Consider the following 18,317-nt stretch of genomic DNA (forward strand, 5'->3'; position numbering starts at 1 on the left):
AACTGCACCACTCTGAATTCATGTCACTCTCCACAGTCCTGCCAATAATCCAATCTCATGCATCAGGCTCCTGAAAGAGCTCACTACGCCTCTTCCGAGTCTCCCATTCCAGGGCTTCGACTGGTAATTTTTCCCATTCTGGTTATCGTTCTGGATCACCCAAAGTGTAAAAATTCAGGTCTATTCGCTTTCACTTTGTCAACCATGACTGAACTGGTTTGTGCCCGTTCAAAGCCCTGATTTATTCAATAGAAACACTTACTTTGCAGATCTTTTGGGCATGTGCTCCTGACAGACTCCCTCCAAATACTGTAAAATTCTAAAAAGAAAACACAATTAAACCAACAAGTAAAACAGAGTGGTCAGAAATGAACACCCAGTAGGAGGAAATGGAAATTTCATAAATAAAAGTTTTTAAAGGATTTTCAGAAGGCTAAAAAATCAGAAAAAAATTTGATTTATACGTTATTCCATAGAATAGTCAATAAAATCTCTTAAAGGGAGTCATGTATTATTACCTAGTCTTTGCTCTACAAAACAGATTTGAAGCTCTGAGTAAAGGAAAATTTTTAAGCAGAATTAAACCTGTTATGAGATTCTATGCAGGTCACACAGGTATTTCTGTTATTAGGAAACATGCACTGTTTTGACAAGGAAGGGAGAAAATGAATCAGAGCCCTCTTTCACTACTTTCTGATGTAAATGGCTTTTTGTGGACACAGCCTCCTTCCTAAAACCCCTTCAAAAAGACAGTAGGGCATTAAAAAGAGAATCAACCCATAAGGACCAGAAAGGAAGAGGAGATAGCAGAAATAAGGTTGAACAGATCTGAGGGGAACTGAAAGCACAAGAGGAAGTAATACCTAACTTAGAGGAAGAAAATGGGAGCCCATATACCTGTGGAGGGGTAAGCATGAGAGGCAACCCAGGAGCCATGGGAGAAGGGGGGAGGCTGAAAACAGATTATTAGAAAGTCTGTGTTAGGAGCCGTTAGACCCCACAAGGTCTTTCCTTCAGCCTGAAAGGAGAAAAGGTTTATTCTCTAAAGAAATTTAAACAGAGGGGCTCTGGGCTCACAATCACAAACCCTAAAGAAAGGCCATGGTAAGGTTGAAACAGAGAGGTTAGGAGCAGGGCTTGGAACCAAATGATTTGTTACAGTTCAAACCCCTGCTGAGAATTTGCATTTCTAACAAGTTCCCAGGCGATGCTAATGCTGTTGGTTAAGAATCAGTTCTGAGAACCACTAACAGAACAACCAAACCGAACCAAATCCATTACCATCAAGTTGATTTCGAGGCTTAGCGACCCTATAGGACAGAACAGAGTTGCCCCACGGGGTTTGCAAGGCTGTAATCTTTAAGGAAGCTGACTGCCACATAGTTCTCCCATGGAGCAGCTGGTGGGTTTGAACTGCCAACCTATTGGTCAACAGTCAAGTGCTTTAACCACTGCACCACCAGGGCTCCTAGAGCAATGACTCTCAAAATTTATTATACATTAAGAGTCACCTGGGGATCTTGTTAAAATGTAGATCCCAATTCAGTATACCTGGGGTGGAAATGCAAATTCTCAGCAGGAGTTTGAAGCCCTGGTTAGGAGCCTATACCAAATGAACCAGAGCTGGTCCCTCCCGCCACAGCCGAACTTCCCCCATAACAGACCATAACAGTTACCAGGCAAAAGACTAAGGATGATTCTCTAGAAAAACAGAACCTCCCCCCAAAGAACACCTACAAATACCGACATTTTGAGGATCACTACAAAAAAGCTGCCTCATCACTCTCCATCCCCGGCATCCTTCAGGTCCTATTTCAAATTCCCCATTTTCCCTAAAGCCTTCCTCCATCCAAGATGTAATGTGATATTCCTCTTCTGTAAACCCACTGCATTTGCCTACAACCTCTCTTGCCCTATCCGTACCGTAGTAACATCTGTTCTGCCCCATTCTACCTATATGAGTACCTTCTTCAGGGCAAGAACTCTGACTCAGTCATCTCCACATCCTCCTCACCCTACCTTACCCATGGGCGTAAAAGGTACTCAAAAGTAGCAGCTCACTGAATTTTGTACCTGTAGGAGAACTGCCATGTCCAGAAAGCACAAAAATTCTCTTTGTCCTATCTTTTTGATGGTTCCTTCTGTACAAGTTTTTGCTTAAACCCAAAAACCCATTGTCATCAAGTCGATTCCAACCCATGGCAACCCTACTAGACACAGTAGAACTGCTCCATAGGGTTTCCAAAGCTGTAAATCCTTATGGAAGCAGACTGCCACATCTTTCTCCTGTGGAATAGCTGATGTGTTCTTATCGACTAACCTTTCTGTTAGCAGCCAAGTGCTTAACCACTGTGCCACCAGGACTCCTTAGTTTTTGCCTAGTTTTCATAAATTGCAAAAGCTAAGAAAAGTGATTCCTTCTAGTTCAGCATTGTGTAGACCCATTTATAACAGCTTTAAATTTTTCAAAGATAATTCAATTAGTAAATAAGTATTGTCTGAATACAATAAATTTAAAATTTACCAAACCTAACTATTTTAATATCAAACTCAGAAAACACTTTATTAGACAAGCTACGTAAGAAAACATTTTATGTTATTAGACAAGCTACATAACTTTAGGCCTGTAAAAGGAATACTTAGAATTATATACATATTTCCATCTTTCAGGAGGGAAAAAAAAATTAAACCCAAAATAGTATACAACATATTCTCTCTACTAGTTTTCTACTGCTGCTGTAACAACATACCACAAATTCAATGGCTTAAAACAACATACAGCTCTGCAGTTTAGAAGTTCCACACAGGTCTCACTGGACTAAAATCAGGGTTGGCAGAGGTATATTCTTTCCTAGAGACTCTAGGAGAGAATCTATTTTCCTGCCTTTTCCAGCTTTTAGACTGTCTATATTCCTTGGCTCATGGCTCCCTTCCTCATTTTCAAAGCTAGCAATGGTGGCTCAAGTCTTTCTTAAATCACATTATCCTGACCTCCTCTTCTGCCTCCCTCTTCCATTTTTAGGGGACTTTTTTTTTTTTAATGATTACGTTATGGAGCCCTGGTGGTGCAGTGGTTAAGAGCTCAGGCTACTAGCCAACAGGTCGGCAGTTCAAATGTACCAGCCACTCCTTGGAAACCCTATGGGGCAGTTCTACTCTGTCCTATAGGGTCACTGTGAGTCAGAATCAACTCGACAGGCAATGGGTTTGCTTTGGTAAGATTACATTAGTTTTACTCTGCACGCATGGGGTCCCATGAGTCAGAGCCCACTTGAGAGAAACTAACAACTACAATTACATTGGGCCCACCTAGATAATCTAGGGTAAGGCCAGCTGATTAGCAACCTTAATTCCCCTTACAATATAAGGCAATATATTCACAGGTTCTGGGAATTAAGACTTAGACATCAAAGAAGAGACCATATTCTGCCTATCATATTCTCCCACGATTTAAGTTTGAAGAAATTTTGTCTTGATGCGCCCAATACAACTTGTTTAAACACTTCCACAAAAGCTCAAAGCTCAGGAGCCTGTGGTTCTGAGAGTCAGGTCTCCTCCACCCAGGCTGCATTCACTGCGCTCTCTCTGATCCATAAACAATGCCCAAGACACAGCTGCCTTCTAGGTACACACCTAACGCTGCCAAGAGGAATCTCACTGACTTGGAATAAACTCCTGGTTCCTGGGACAATTTCTTACATGCTTACTACCCTGTGACCCTCCCCAAACCAACTAAAAACTCTTTGTCCCTAAGAAAATATACACAGTGTAATACTCTAGAGATAGGCATTAAGAAACAGAAAGTAAATCCCCCATTTGTCCCGAACATTGGGAAGTTTACATTCCCCAAGACTGTTTTCTTCTTTACATACTTTGCTCCTGGCTCTACCCTACAGGAAAGCTCAGCCTACTGGAGTTAAATACCTGACTGAAGACATAAACCAATCTTCCATTGATTCGGCCCCGTCCAGTGACCACACTGTCTCCAGGAAACTACCAGGAAAAAAATGGAAGAATAAAGATTAAAAATGTACCCCATCTTATAATGAACTCAGCAATCATGCCAAGAAAAAAAAAATGGAAAGAAAAAAAATCCTACCAAGTTCCTTAAAATTCAATATGAATAAGGAACAAGACGGAATTCCCCCAAGCCCTGCAACAGCAAGCACAGGACTACTGTTTCATCAACAGGAGTGAAAGGCGTTGTAGGCTTAGTCCTCACTCACCTTCCTAAAAGTAGAACAACCAAAAGGCTCTCCAGGGTCGCCACTACCAAATGCTTGTGGGAAGGAGGACATATAAAGAAGCATGGCAATTTCTACAAAGCCACACCTCTAACCCCAAACATAAAAGCAAAACAAAACAAAAACACCATTTTGCATGGAATCTCAGCAATCACAGTGTGGTCCATATTGGAGCAAATTAAGCCAACTGCTTTGGTGCCAAGTTTACAAATCCTTGGTCACTAACAGCACATTTGCAGACCTGAAGAAAATTAGGACCAAAAGTGAATCCAAGAATTCCATACACCCAGGGAGAGCACACCATGGAAGGAACAAGTGTTGGTGACTTTGACCTCAAAAACCCTGAGGCATAAACTTAAAAGTATGTCAAAAGAGACAACTGGTCAGCCTTCAGTGGCCCCTCGTGTCTAGATAAACCAGAACACAACTCAAAGACTCTTCCTTTCAAGCTTCTCTTTCTGCACCAGCAAGAACTCTGAACCCACAATCAGAGCCCTGGAACAGGGCCAAAGTCACACAGCACAGGTTACCAGCAGCACACCCACACTCCATCTATTAATAAAGGTGAGTAGGGGACCTGGAAGCCCAGTGCTCCTCCTAAGGTTCTATAATTCCAGGACTACAAACCTGAAAAATTTGAAATGTGTTCTGAGTCCCAGAAGGACTTCAGAGAAAAGTGGTATAGACTCATTACTTTAGTGGGTAGTCTGGCAGAGCCACAGGTGAAAAGTGTAGACAGATACCTTATTCTTATCAGCAGCCATTCCAAAATCTGCACATCTGTGCTCCACAAACATGTCGCTCTCAACAAAGCTGCCAGGGTCCAGCAAGAGACTGATCCGCTCTCTGGCCGTTAATTTCCCCTAAAATGCAACAAAGATGACTCAGTGATGCCATCACGGACAAAGTAAGCAAAGTAAGGGGTGCTCAGGGGAAGGCCAGGAGGACAGATTTTGCCCCTTTATCCTAACAATAAAGCCTCCATTTTGTTTCACCTCCCCAAGGTAGACATGCAATTATCAATAGATATCAGAGGGTAAGGTAATCAGGGCAGCAGACTGGGTACTCTAGGAGCCATCCAACTGTGGAAGGTAAATAAGGAAGCAGGGTAAGAAAAAGTACAGGGGAGAAATGGGGATAAGGAGAGCCTAACCCTGGAACAAAAAAACTAGTTCCAAAAACACTTACTGGAGACCTGAGGAGCAATAAAAAGAAGAATGGAGCAGCAGAAGGAGGGAAACTAAATCAGGCTTGGTGAAGGGTCTGAGGCCACACTCCCACCTTCTTCTAGGGAAGCCCACAGAAGCACACCTCACAAGGGACCAGATGCCATCCTAAATGCAAGACCCACTACTTCTTGGTTCTTCTCCTGCCTCCTCCATGGGCTTCTTCTTCTATCCTCCATTTGGAGCCCTGCATACGCACACCACCTTACAGTGACATAATAATACACCCTGCATCGAGATGTGGCTAAGCAGAAGGGGAGTGAGACAGAGAGTGCTAAAAAGTTCACTCAAAAGGGGTAAAAAAAATGTTTCTTAGAAGAAGAGGTAGGAGTCAAAAAAAAATGTTTCTTAGAGGTGGTGAGGTTGGAGTCCTCAGTCCACCAAAAGCCTTCAAATTTGGGATTACAAAACAATGGAAGAATTGAGGAAAATAATACAGGGACAAAATGTCAACATAAACTCAACCGAAACACCCCAGCCCTTAATCTCCTCCAAAAACGTTTCAAATTGGTTAATTTTTTTCCCTCAAGAAAGTAGCCCAAGCCAATGATGTTGTGTTAAAACAGACAAACAGGTAATTCCACATACTGTTGCTTAAAGTATGACAACTTTTCAGGAAAGCAATCTGGCAACATATGTCAGAGTTTCTAAAATATTCATATCTTTTGACCCAGTAATTCCACTTCTGGGACTCTATCTTAAGGAAATAGTCCAAAAAAATTTTTAAAGAGAGTGGGAGGGCTTCATAACCAAAGATGTTTACTCAGTACTACACACAAACAAATTAGAAACGTAAATTTCTCAAATAAGGTGAATGATTAAATATTGGCACATTTTTTTATACAACAATTAAGGAAATATCTCTATAGATACATAACCTTAATAACTACATGATACGCCTTGGAATAGAAAATATGATAGAAAAAATTTAGTCTGCGTTATGTGTCTGCACATGCGGAGAAGAATATATAAGCTCAAATGTTAACAGTATTTCTGGGCAGCGGTATTATAAAATCCTTAGTTTTTGCGGGTTTCTTTTGTTTTTTGTCTCTAAATTCCAATTTTTGAAAAATGAACATTATGTCATTTAGACATTATAAAAACATGTATAAAGAATTTCTATAATATAAAAACTATTTCTTCCAAGAAATGTGGAATATAGCACTTCAGACAAAAGCCCATGCCATCCCTCCACAGACAATACCCAAAAAACAAAGTAAAACAGAGACAGATATTAATCCCGGAACCCTCAGCATCAAAGGAAGACATAAAGAAGGAACCGTGACTACTGCAAGAAACGAAAAGAAACCTACGTACGTGGAAAAATATACCTTGCTCATGGATAGGAAGACAATATGGTAAAAATGTCTGTTTTACCTAAAGCCCTCTATAGACACAAAGGAATTCTGATCCAAATCCCAAGGACATTTTTCAATGAGATGGAGAAAGAAATCACCAACTTCAAATGGAAGGGAAAGAGGCCCCAGATCAAAGCATTACTGAAAAAGAAGAACAAATTGGGAGGCCTCACTCTACCTGATACTGGTACAACAACAGATACATAGACCAATGGAACAGAATTAAGAATCCAGATATAAATCCATCCACATACGAGCAGCTGATATTTGACAAAGGCCCAAAGTCAGGTAAATGGGGAAAATGCAGTCTCTTTAACAAATGGTACTGGCATAGCTGGATATCCATCTGCAAAAAAAATGAAACAAGACCCATACCTCACACCAGCACAAAAACTACCTCAAAATGGATCAAAGACCTAAATATAGAATCTAAAATGATAAAGATCATGAAAAAAAAAACAGGGACAACACTAGGAGCCCTAATATATGGCATAAACAGTATACAAAACATTGCTAACCATTCACAAACAACAGAAGAGAAACTAGATAACTGGGAGCTCCCAAAACTCAAACACTTATGCTCCTCCAAAGACTTCACCAAAAGAGTAAAAAGATGACCTACACACTGGGAAAAAGTTTTTAGCTATGACATTTCCCATCAGCATCTGATCTCTAAAATCTACATGATACTGCAAAAACTCAACTACAAAGACACAAATAACCCAATTAAAAAATGGGCAAAGGATATGAACAGGCACTTCACTAAAGACATTCAGGTAGCTAACAGATATATGAAGAAATACTCACAATCACTACCCATTAGAGAAATGCAAATCAAAACTACAATGAGATTCCATCTCACTTCAGCAACGCTGGCATTAATCCAAAAAACACAAAATAATAAATCTTGGAGAGGTTGTAGAGAGGCTGGAACACTTATACACTGCTGGTGGGAACGTAAAATCATACAATCACTTTGGGAGTCGATCTGGTGTGTTCTCAAAAAGCTATAAATAGAACTACCATACCATCTAGCAATCCCACTCCTTGGAATACACCCTAGAGAAATGAGAGCCTTTACACAAACAGATATATGCACATCATTGTTCACTGCAGCACCGTTTACAATAGCAAAAAGATGGAATCAATCAAGGTGCCCAACAACAGATGAATGGATAAATAAATTATGCTATATACACACAATGGAACACTTGGCATCAATAAAGAACAATGATGAACCCATCATACACTTCATGACATGGACGAATCTGGAAGGCATTACGCTGAGTGAAATCAGTCAGTTGCAAAAGGACAAATGTTCTCCGAGACCACTATTATCAGAACAGGAGATACAGTTTAAACAGAGAAAAAAATATTATTTGATGGTTACGAGAGTAGGAAGGGATGGAGGGAGGGAGTACGGTATTCACTAATTATACAGTAGACAAGAACTATTTTAGGTGAAGGGAAAGACACCACACAATACAGTAGAGGTCAGCAAAACTGGACTAAACCAAAAACAAAGTTTCCTAAAATAAACTGAACGTTTCGAAGAACAGCATAGCAGGGGCGGGGATCTGGGGTCCATGGTCTCAGGTGACATCTAGATCAACTGACATAATAAAATCTGTTAAGAAAATATTCTGCATCCCACTTTGAAGAGTGGTGTATGGGGTCTTAAACGCTAGCAAGCAGCCATCTAAGATGCATCAACTGGTCTCAACCCACCTGGAGCAAAGGAGAATGAAGACCAAAGATACAAGGTAATTATGAACACAAGAGACAGAAAGGGCCATATAAACCAGGGACTACATCAGCCTTAGACCAGAAGAACTAGATGGTGCCTGGCTACAGCCAATGATTACCCTGGCAAGGGACACAACAGAGAACCCCTAAGGGAGCAGGAGAGCAGTGGGATGCAGACCTCAAATTCTCGTAAAAAGACCAGACTTAACGGTCTCACTGAGACTAGAAGGACCCCGGAAGTCATGGTTCCCAAGCCTTCCGTTATCCTAAGACAGGAACCATTCCCAAAGCCAACTCTTCAGATAGGGATTGGACGGGACTATGGGATAGAAAATGATACCGGTGAGGAGTGAGCTTCTTGGGTCAAGTAGATACATGAGAATGTGTGGGCAGCTCCTATCTGGAGGGAAGATGAGAGGGCAGGCAGAATCAGAGGCTGGCCAAATGGACAGGAAAATAGAGAGTGGGAAGAAGGAGTGTGCTGTCTCAGGAGAAGAGCAACTAGGAATATATATTGTTGTTGTTGTTGTTATGTGACCTTGAGTTGGTTCCAACTCATAGCGACCCTATGCACAATAGAACAAAACACTGCCTTATCCTGCGCCATCCTTACAATCGTTGTTATGCTTGAGCCCGTTGTTGCAGCCATTGTGCCAATCCACCTCACTGAGGGTCTTCCTCTTTCCCCCTGACCCTGTACTTTGCCAAGCATGATGTCCTCCTCCAGGGACTGATCCCTCCTGACATATCCAAAGTATGTAAGAGACAGTCTCGCCATCCTTGCTTCTAAGGAGCATTCTGGTTATACTTCTTCTAAGATTTATTTGTTCTTCTGGCAGTCCATGGTATATTCAATATTCTTCACCAACACCACAATTCAAAGGCATCAATTCTTCTTCAGTCTTCCTTATTCATGGTCCAGCTTTCACATGCATATGATGCAATTGAAAATACCATGGTTTGGGTCAGGCCCACCTCCGCCTTCAAGGTGACATCTTTGCTCTTCAACACTTTAAAGAGATCCTTTGAAGCAGATTTACCCAATGAAATGCGTCCTTTGATTTCTTGACTGCTGCTTCCATGGCTGTTGATTGTGGATCCAAGTAAAATGAAATCCTTGACAACTTCAATCTTCGTTTATCATGATGTTGCTCATTGGTCCAGTTGTGAGGACTTCTGTTTTCTTTATGTTGAGGTGCAATCTATACTGAAGGCTGTGGTCTTTGATCTTCATCAGTAAGTGCTTCAAGTCTTCTTCACTTTCAGCAAGCAAGGTTGTGCCATCTGCATAACACTGGTTGTTAATGAGTCTTCCTCCTATCCTGATGCCCCGTTCTTCATCATATAGTCCAGCTTCTCGGATTATTTGCTCAGGGTACAGATTGAATAGGTGTGCTGAAAGAATACAATCCTGACACACACCTTTCCTGACTTTAAACCAATCAGTATCCCCTTGGTCTGTCCGAACAACTGCCTCTTGATCTATGTAAAGGTTCCTCAGGAGCACAATTAAGTGTTCTGGAATTCCCATTCTTCCCAATGTTATCCAGAATTTGTGATGATCCACACAGTCGAATGCCTTTGCATAGTCAATAAAACACAGGTAAACATCCTGCTGGTATTCTCTGCTTTCGGCCAGGATCCATCTGACATGAGAAATGATATCCCTGGCTCCACGTCCTCTTCTGAAACCGGCCTGAATTTCTGCAGTTTCCTGTTGATATATTGCTGCAGCCGTTTTTGAATGATCTTCAGCAAAATTTTGCTTGCGTGTGATATTAATGATATTGTTCTATAAATATGATCTCTTCCAGTCAGTTGGTCAGAACGCTGTCTTCCATGTTTCTTGGCATAAGTGAGTGAGCACCTCCAGTGCTGCATCTGTTTGTTGGAACATCTCAATTGATATTCCATCAATTCCTGGAGCCTTGTTTTTCGCCAGTGCCTTCAGAGCAGCTTGGACTTCTTCCTTCAGTACCATCGGTTCCTGATCATATGCCACCTCTTGAAATGGCTGAATGTCAACTAATTCTTTTTGGTATATTGACTCTGTGTATTTCTTCCATCTCCTTTGATGCTTCCTGTGTCGTTTATATTTTCCCCATAGAATCCTTCACTATTGCAACTCGAGGCTTGAATTTTTTCTTCAGTTCTTTCAGCTTGAGAAACGCCGAGCGTGTTCTTCCCTTTTGGTTTTCCGTTTCCAGCTCCTTCCACACGTCATTATAATACTTTACTTTGTCTTCTCAAGAGGCTCTTTGAAATCTTCTGTTCAGTTCTTTTACTTCATCAATTCTTCCTTGTGCTTTAGCTGCTCGACGTTCGAGAACAAGTTTCAGAGTCTCCTCCAACATCCATCTTGGTCTTTTGTTTCTTTCCTGTCTTTTCAGTGACCTCTTGCTTTCTTCACATATGATGTCCTTGATGTCATTCCACAATTCGTCTGGTCTTTGGTCACTAGTGTTCAGTGCGTCAAATCTATTCTTGAGATGGTCTCTAAATTCAGGTGGGATGCACTCAAGGTCATTTTTTGGTTCTCAGGGACTTCCTCTGATTTTCTTCAGTTTCAGCTTGAACTTGCATATGAGTGATTGACGGTCTGTTCCACAGTCGGCCCCTGGCCTTGTTCTGACTGATGATATTGAGCTTTTCCATCGTCTCCTTCCACAGATGTAGTCCATTTGATTTCTCTGTGTTCCATCTGGCAAGGTCCATGTGTATAGTCACCGTTTATGTTGGTGAAAGAAGGTACTCACAATGAAGAAGTTGTTGGTCTTGCAAAATTCTATCATTCAATCTCTGGCATTGTTTCTATCACCAAGGCCATATTTTCCAACTACTGATCCTTCCTTTTTGTTTCCAACCTTCACGTTCCAGTCGTCAGTAATTATCAATACATCTTGATTCCATGTTCGATCAATTTCAGACTGCAGTGGCTGATAAAAATCTTCTATTTCTTCATCTTTGGCCCTAGTGGTTGGTGCATAAACTTGAATAATAGTCATATTAACTGGTCTTCCTTGTAGGCTTATGGATATTATCCTATCACTGACAGCACTGTACTTCAGGATAGATCTTGAAACATTCTTTCTGACAGTGAGTGCAACACCATTCCTCTTCAAGTTGTCATTCCCAGCACAGTACACTATATGATTGCCCGATTCAAAATGGCCAATACCAGTCCATTTCAGTTCACTAATGCCTAGGATATCGATGTTTATGTGTTCCATTTCATTTTTGACGATTTCCAATTTTCCTAGATTCATACTTCGTACACTCCAGGTCCTGATTATTAATGGATGTTTGCAGCTGTTTCTTCTCATTCTAAGTCGTGCCACATCAGCAAACGAAGGTCCTGAAAGCTTTGCACCATCCACGTCATTAAGGTTGACTCTACTTTGAGGAGGCAGCTCTTCCACAGTCATCTTTTGAGTGCCTTCCAACCTGGCGGACTAATCTTCCAGCACTATATCAGACGATGTTTCACAGCTATTCATAAGGTTTTCATTGGCTAGTGCTTTTCAGAGGTAGACTGCCAGGTCCTTCTTCCTAGTCTGTCTTAGTCTGGAAGCTCAGCTGAAACCTGTCCTCCATGGGTGACCCTACTGGTATCTGAATACTGGTGGCATAGCTTCCAGCATCACAGCAACACACAAGCCCCCACAGTACGACAAAGTGACAGACACGTAGGGGAGGAGTATATAGCAAAGTTCGTATAAATTTTTGTATGAGAGAATGCCTTGATTTGTAAACTTTCACTTAAAGCACAATTAAAATAAAAAAGAACTCAACCAATCCATGAATGGAGTAAGAAACAGACAGAGAACGCAGAGCAAGGAGAGATAAGGAGTGGAAGTCCCCTATCAGCTAGCATGGCTTGGATTCGCCATCTTGGACTCCTGTCATAGACTGAATTATATCTGCCCAAAAAATGTACGTATCAACTTGGTTAGGCCATGATTCCCAGTATTGTGTGGTTGTCCTCCATTTTGTGATTTAATTTTATGTTGAGAGGCTAAGGGTAAAATTGTAACACCACCCTTACTCAGGTCACCTCCCTGATCAAATCTAAAGGCAGTTTCCCTGAGGTGTGGCCTGTACCACCTTTTATCTCTCAAGAGATAAAAGGAAAGGGAAGCAAGCAGAGAGTTGGAGACCTCATACCACCAAGAAAGCAGCACCAGGAGCACAGCATGTCCTTTGGACCTGGGGTCCCTGTGCCTGAGAAGCTCCTTGACCAGGGGAAGACTGAGAACAAGGACCTTCCTCCAGAGGCAACAGAGAGAGCTTTCCCCCGGAGCCAACGCCCTGAATTTGGACTTGTAACTTATTAGACCGTAAGAAAATAAATTTCTCTTTGTTAAAGCCACCCCCTTGCAGTATTTCTGTTATAGCAACACTAGATAACCAAAACAATTCATCACACACCGAGATCAGTGGACAGAGACTAAGCGGCTGGCCCTGGCCATTGGACGAGCTGGTGAGAGGTATCATGCCCACAAACGAGCAAACAACGAAGAATGCCCAGCCCACCTTTTCAGATGTTACCAAATAAAACAAAAAAGCAGAATGAAACAAACGAACCTATAATCAATAAACAGAAAAAGTAACTACTGAATGTCCTGAAACAGCAGACAATATCAAGACATAAAACAGGAGAGGACCACTCCAGTAGGCAACCAAAATAAAACACCAGACGATGTTCTAGCAGAAGAAAAGGTACTGGAACTACCTGACAGGGAACTCAAACCTTTAATATTCAGAGCTATCCAAGAGTTGATGGAAAAAGCAGACAAAAATGAGGAAAAAATTCACAAAATCATGGAAAACGCAGACAAAATCATGAAAAAGACAAACAAAACAATGGAAGAATTCAGGAAAATAATACAGGGACAAAATGTCAACATAAACACATAACTAGAAATTATACGAAAACAGCAGTTAGAAATCTGAAAGATAAACACCAAGATTTCAGAAATAAACACTGTCAGACAAAGTCTGAGGAGCAGGTTTGAAACAACAGGAGAAAGGATTAGCGAAATTGAAGACAAATACACAGATACCACTTTGAGGAAAACTCAGAGAAAACAACGAAGAAAAATGAAGAAACCCAGAGAATGATGTGGGATACAACCAAAAGCAAAACTCTGCGAGTGATCAGAGTTCCAGAGCAGGGGAAGAAAATGGAAAACAAGAGAAGATCACTGAGGAATTCCTGAAAGAAAATTTCCCTAATATCATGAAAGATGAAAAGCTGACCATTCAGTAAGTCCAACAAACCCCATACAGGATAGACCCCAAGAGAAAATCACCAAGGCATATCATACTGACACTCCGTAGAACCAAAGACAAAGAAAGGAATTCTGAAAACATGCTTGCGAAAAAAGAAAAAATTACATACAGAGGTGAAACACTAAGACTAAACTCTGATTACTCAGCAGAAACCGTGCAAGCAAGAAGGCAATGGAATGACATATATAAAAACTTGAAAGAAAAAAACTGCCAACCAAGAAAAACATATCCTGCAAAACTCTTGCCCAAATACAATGGTGAAATTAGGACATTTCCAGATAAACAGAAATTAAGGGAATATGTAACAACAAGAATTATTAAAGGAGCCCTTCGGTTTGAGAACAAACAACATCAGATGACACCCTGAATCTAGGATGCAAGACTACATCAGCCAGATACCAACCTAGATAATTAACTCCCAAGAATTAAACAGAACTGAAAGATTTACAAAAGGGAACCAGGAAGGTTAATCTGTAAATGACAACTACGTCAAACAAAAAAGGAAGAATAAACGGTGTAGGTATACAACTTTCAAATGGAGAGGAAGGCCAAGGAGATACCAAGTAATAAAAGACTGATTCAAACATAGGAAGTTGTTGTTATTAGGTGCCATCAAGTCAGTTCCGACTCATAACGACCCTGTATACAACAGAACAAAACACTGCCCAACCCTGTACCATCCTCACAATCATTGCTATGCTTAAGCTCACTGTTGCAGCCACAGTGTCAATCCATCTCACTGAGGGTCTTCCTCTTTTCCGCTGACACTCTACCAGGCATGATGTCCTTCTCCAGAGACTGATCCCTCCTGAAAACATATCCAAAGTATGTAAGACACGGGTCTTTTTTTAAAACTTAAAAAGATAACAGTAAATTTCAAAGTAACCACGGAGAAAGTTAACCTACTCATCAAAATAAAGAAGAAAAGCATAAAGTCTCAGTAAACATAAAATCTGAAACAACAAAACAAACGGGGAAAAAATCCAAAAAAAAAAAAGGAATTCAGCACAGGAAAGTAAGAGGAACAAAGAAAACAACAGCACCACAAAAAAAAGTATTACAAAATGACAGCAATAAACTCAATTTATCAACAATTATACTGAACATAAATGGCATTAATGTGCCCATGAAGAGAGACTAACAGAATAGATTAAAAAAACAGGATCCATCAATATACTGTCTACAAGAGACACCTTAGACACAAAGACATAAATTTATTAAAAATCAAAGGACAGAAAAATACGTATCAGACAAACAGCTACCAAAAAAAGCAGGAGTGGCAATACTAATCTCAGATAAAACAGGCTTTAAAACAAAACCCACCATAAAAGACAAAGAAAGACATTTTATAACGTTATAACGATTAAAACAATGATCCATCATTAAGACATAACTATAAAAAATATCTATGCAGGAGGCATGGCCAAGATGGTGGAGTAGTCAGACGATTCCAGTGATTCCTCTTATAACAAACACCCAAAAAAACAAGAGAAACAATCGTATTTATGACAAGGTAGGAGCCTTGAACATCAAAGGCAAAGTTAGAAAACGGACTGAGTGGCAGGGGGAGGGAGAGACAGATCAGAAACACAGAGGAGTTCCTGGACCTGCATCACTGGGAACCCTCAGGCCCCATTCCCTGGGGCAGCAGCAGCGGGTGCGTGGTAAACTTCAGCCACAGTTTCCTCAGGGAAAAACAGCGAGCTGCACAGCCTACTCACGCCTCCAGAACCAGAGAGGAACGGCACTCTCGGCAAAAGCTAAGTACTTGAGTATATTTTACCATGCCACCAGCCCCAAGCTGGCTTCGGGGGCTGTCAATTTCCCTGGGCCTGAGATAGGCCTTGCTGAGCATCCTGAGCCGTCCTCCCAGCCTTGGAGAAGGAACAAGTTCACAACTGGGGGAAAAGATAATCTGCCAGATCCACTAGCCTGGGGAGCTCAGGACAGAAGTGACTCCTGTCTAGGCATAAACGGTCCATGGACTTTGAATACCTTCCCCTCTATGTGGACCTGTGCAGGCCTATTTCAGGAGAAAAGGCCCTTGTTGGCAGACTGCAACTGCTTCAGCTGTGCAATGGAGACTTGGGTGTTTCATGTTTCACACCACTTTGCCTATTAAACAGGGTCCTCACTTACCCACATCGGGTGCGTAAGGACTGGTGGCTCCACTCATGTCGCCCAGCCAACAGTGACAAGGGTCCAAGGATAACTGCTCCTCCCGGTCCTTACAACCAAAAGCACTGGGTGCCTGTGGTCTGTCTGCAGAACCCACCCACCCATGCACTCTAGTGAACAGGAACGTGCTTTCTTCGCAGACACTCGGGGGACGGTTGTCAGCCCCCTGCCTTGTTCAGAGAGTGACCCCATGCTGCAACCAGATACCTGTACCTACACCAATCACACCAGCCCCTCGAAGATGGTAAGACAGGGCCTGTACTACACACTTGATGACCAACTACCTGGACACCTGAGCTGAATCCATAAAAGAAAAATGAATGAACTCCTAGGCTCATGTACATGATAAAAGCTCTAGCCATCTGGTGACAGGACGTTACAGCTTGAAAGGCGAAAATAATCAAGCTAGCTCACTCAAGCAACCTATTCAGGCATATCAAAACAAAACAAAGCAAGAAGCTAGGATACAGTAAGTAAACAAAAAATAAACCAATACATTAATTCTTAGATGGCATGGAGACAACAGTCAACACCAAATCACAAAAAGGAGGAGAACATGATCGCTTTGAAAAGCTCTCAAAACAGTACTATCAGATATCAACCCAAGACCACAACACAGGACAGAGCAACCAGCTGTCAACCCAGACAGGGAAATCACAAAAATAAATCAAGATTTTAAAAAAATCTCAAAAGAGGGAAATAGCGATGTTGTTATATAAAAGAAAACAACATTAAACCAATAAAGAGGGATTAAGAAATGTTGTCATAGATCCTTCATATGGAGAGGAAGACAAGGCGAGATAAAGAAATAAAACTTAGGTTTAAACTTAGAAAATCTGGGGTAAATATTAAGGTAACCACAAAGGAGACTAACAATCCTACTCATCAAAATAAAATACAACAAAAAAATACAGACTCAGCAGAAACAAAATCAACAACAATGAAGAGGAAAAGACAATATATAAAAAACTACTCAGCACAAAAAATTAAGTGGCAAAAAAAGCTGTCAACAACACACAAAAAAAAAAAACAAAATGACAACAGTGAACTCATGCCTATCCATAATTATGCTAAAGGTAAATGGACTAAACACACCAATAAAGAGACAGAGAGTGGCAGAATAGATTAAAAAAAACACAATCTGTCTATATGCTCTCTACAAGAGACTCATCTTAGACTTAAAGACACAAACTCAAAGGATGGAAAAAAATATATTAAGCAAACAACAATCAAAAACGAGCAGGAGTGGCAATATTAAACTCTGCCAAAATAGACTTTCAAGTTAAATCCACCACAAGGGATAAGGAAGGACACTATATAATGATTAAAGTGACAATATACCAGGAGAATCTAACCATATTAAATATTTATGCACCCAATGACAGGGCTGCAAGATACATAAAACAAACTCTAACAGCATTGAAAAGTGAGATAGACAGCTTCACAATTATACTAGAAGACTTCAGCACACCACTTTCCGTGAAGGACAGAACATCCAAAAAGAAGCTCAATGAAGGCACGGAAGATCTAAATGCCACAATCAACCAACCGGACCTCATAGGCATATACAGAAAAAGTCATCCAACAACAACCAAGTATATTTTCTTTTCTAGTGCACATGGAACATTCTCTAGAATAGACCACATATTAGGTCATAAAGCAAGCCTTAGCAGAAAATTAAAACATCGAAAGATTACAAAGCATCTTCTCTGACCATAAGGCCAGAAAAGTAGAAATCGATAACAGAAAAAGCAGGGAAAAGAAATCAAACACTTGGAGAATGAACAATATCTTGCTCAAAAACAACTGGGTTATAGAAGACATCAAGGATGGAATAAAAAAATTCATAGAATCCAATGAGAATGAAAACACTTCCAATCAGAACCTTTGGGACACAGCGAAAGCAATGCTCAGAGGTCAATTTATATCAATAAATGCACACATACAAAAAGAAGAAAGGGCCAAAATCAAAGAATTATCCCTACAACTTGAACAGATAAAAAGAAAGCAACAAAAGAAACCCTCAGGCACCAGAAGAAAGCAAATAATAAAAATTATAGCAGAATTAAAAGAAACAGAGAACAGAAAAACAACTTAAAAAGTTAACAAGACCAAAAGCTCACTCTTTGAAAAAATTAACAAAATTCATAAACCATTGGCCATATTGACAAAACATAAAACAGGAAAGGAAGCAAATAACCTGAATAAGAAAAGAGATGGGTGATACCACAACAGATCCAACTGAAATTCATATCAGATTACTATGAAAAACT

At 40.7% G+C, this 18,317-nt stretch overlaps 1 protein-coding gene across 5 annotated transcripts in view; it reads right to left on the reverse strand.

The window, feature by feature from the left end:
• The window catches only part of PCCB (propionyl-CoA carboxylase subunit beta), a 221,736-nt gene that overhangs the window by 192,022 nt on the left and 11,397 nt on the right, over positions 1–18,317 (reverse strand). For 2 of the 5 annotated variants that reach the window (XM_064277283.1, XM_003419982.4), the window contains exons 2-4: positions 4,988–5,107; positions 3,925–3,993; positions 263–319 (exon numbers count right to left, since the gene is read on the reverse strand). In XM_064277283.1, coding sequence (XP_064133353.1) covers positions 263–319; positions 3,925–3,993; positions 4,988–5,107 — 246 coding nt within the window. Of the gene's footprint in view, positions 1–262; positions 320–3,924; positions 3,994–4,987; positions 5,108–14,576; positions 14,767–18,317 lie in introns of those variants that run through there. The other 3 variants (XM_064277284.1, XM_010599496.3, XM_010599497.3) reach the window with 3 other exon arrangements.

This window comes from Loxodonta africana, chromosome 26 (assembly GCF_030014295.1).
Source record: "Loxodonta africana isolate mLoxAfr1 chromosome 26, mLoxAfr1.hap2, whole genome shotgun sequence".
NCBI classification, from domain to species: domain Eukaryota; kingdom Metazoa; phylum Chordata; class Mammalia; order Proboscidea; family Elephantidae; genus Loxodonta; species Loxodonta africana.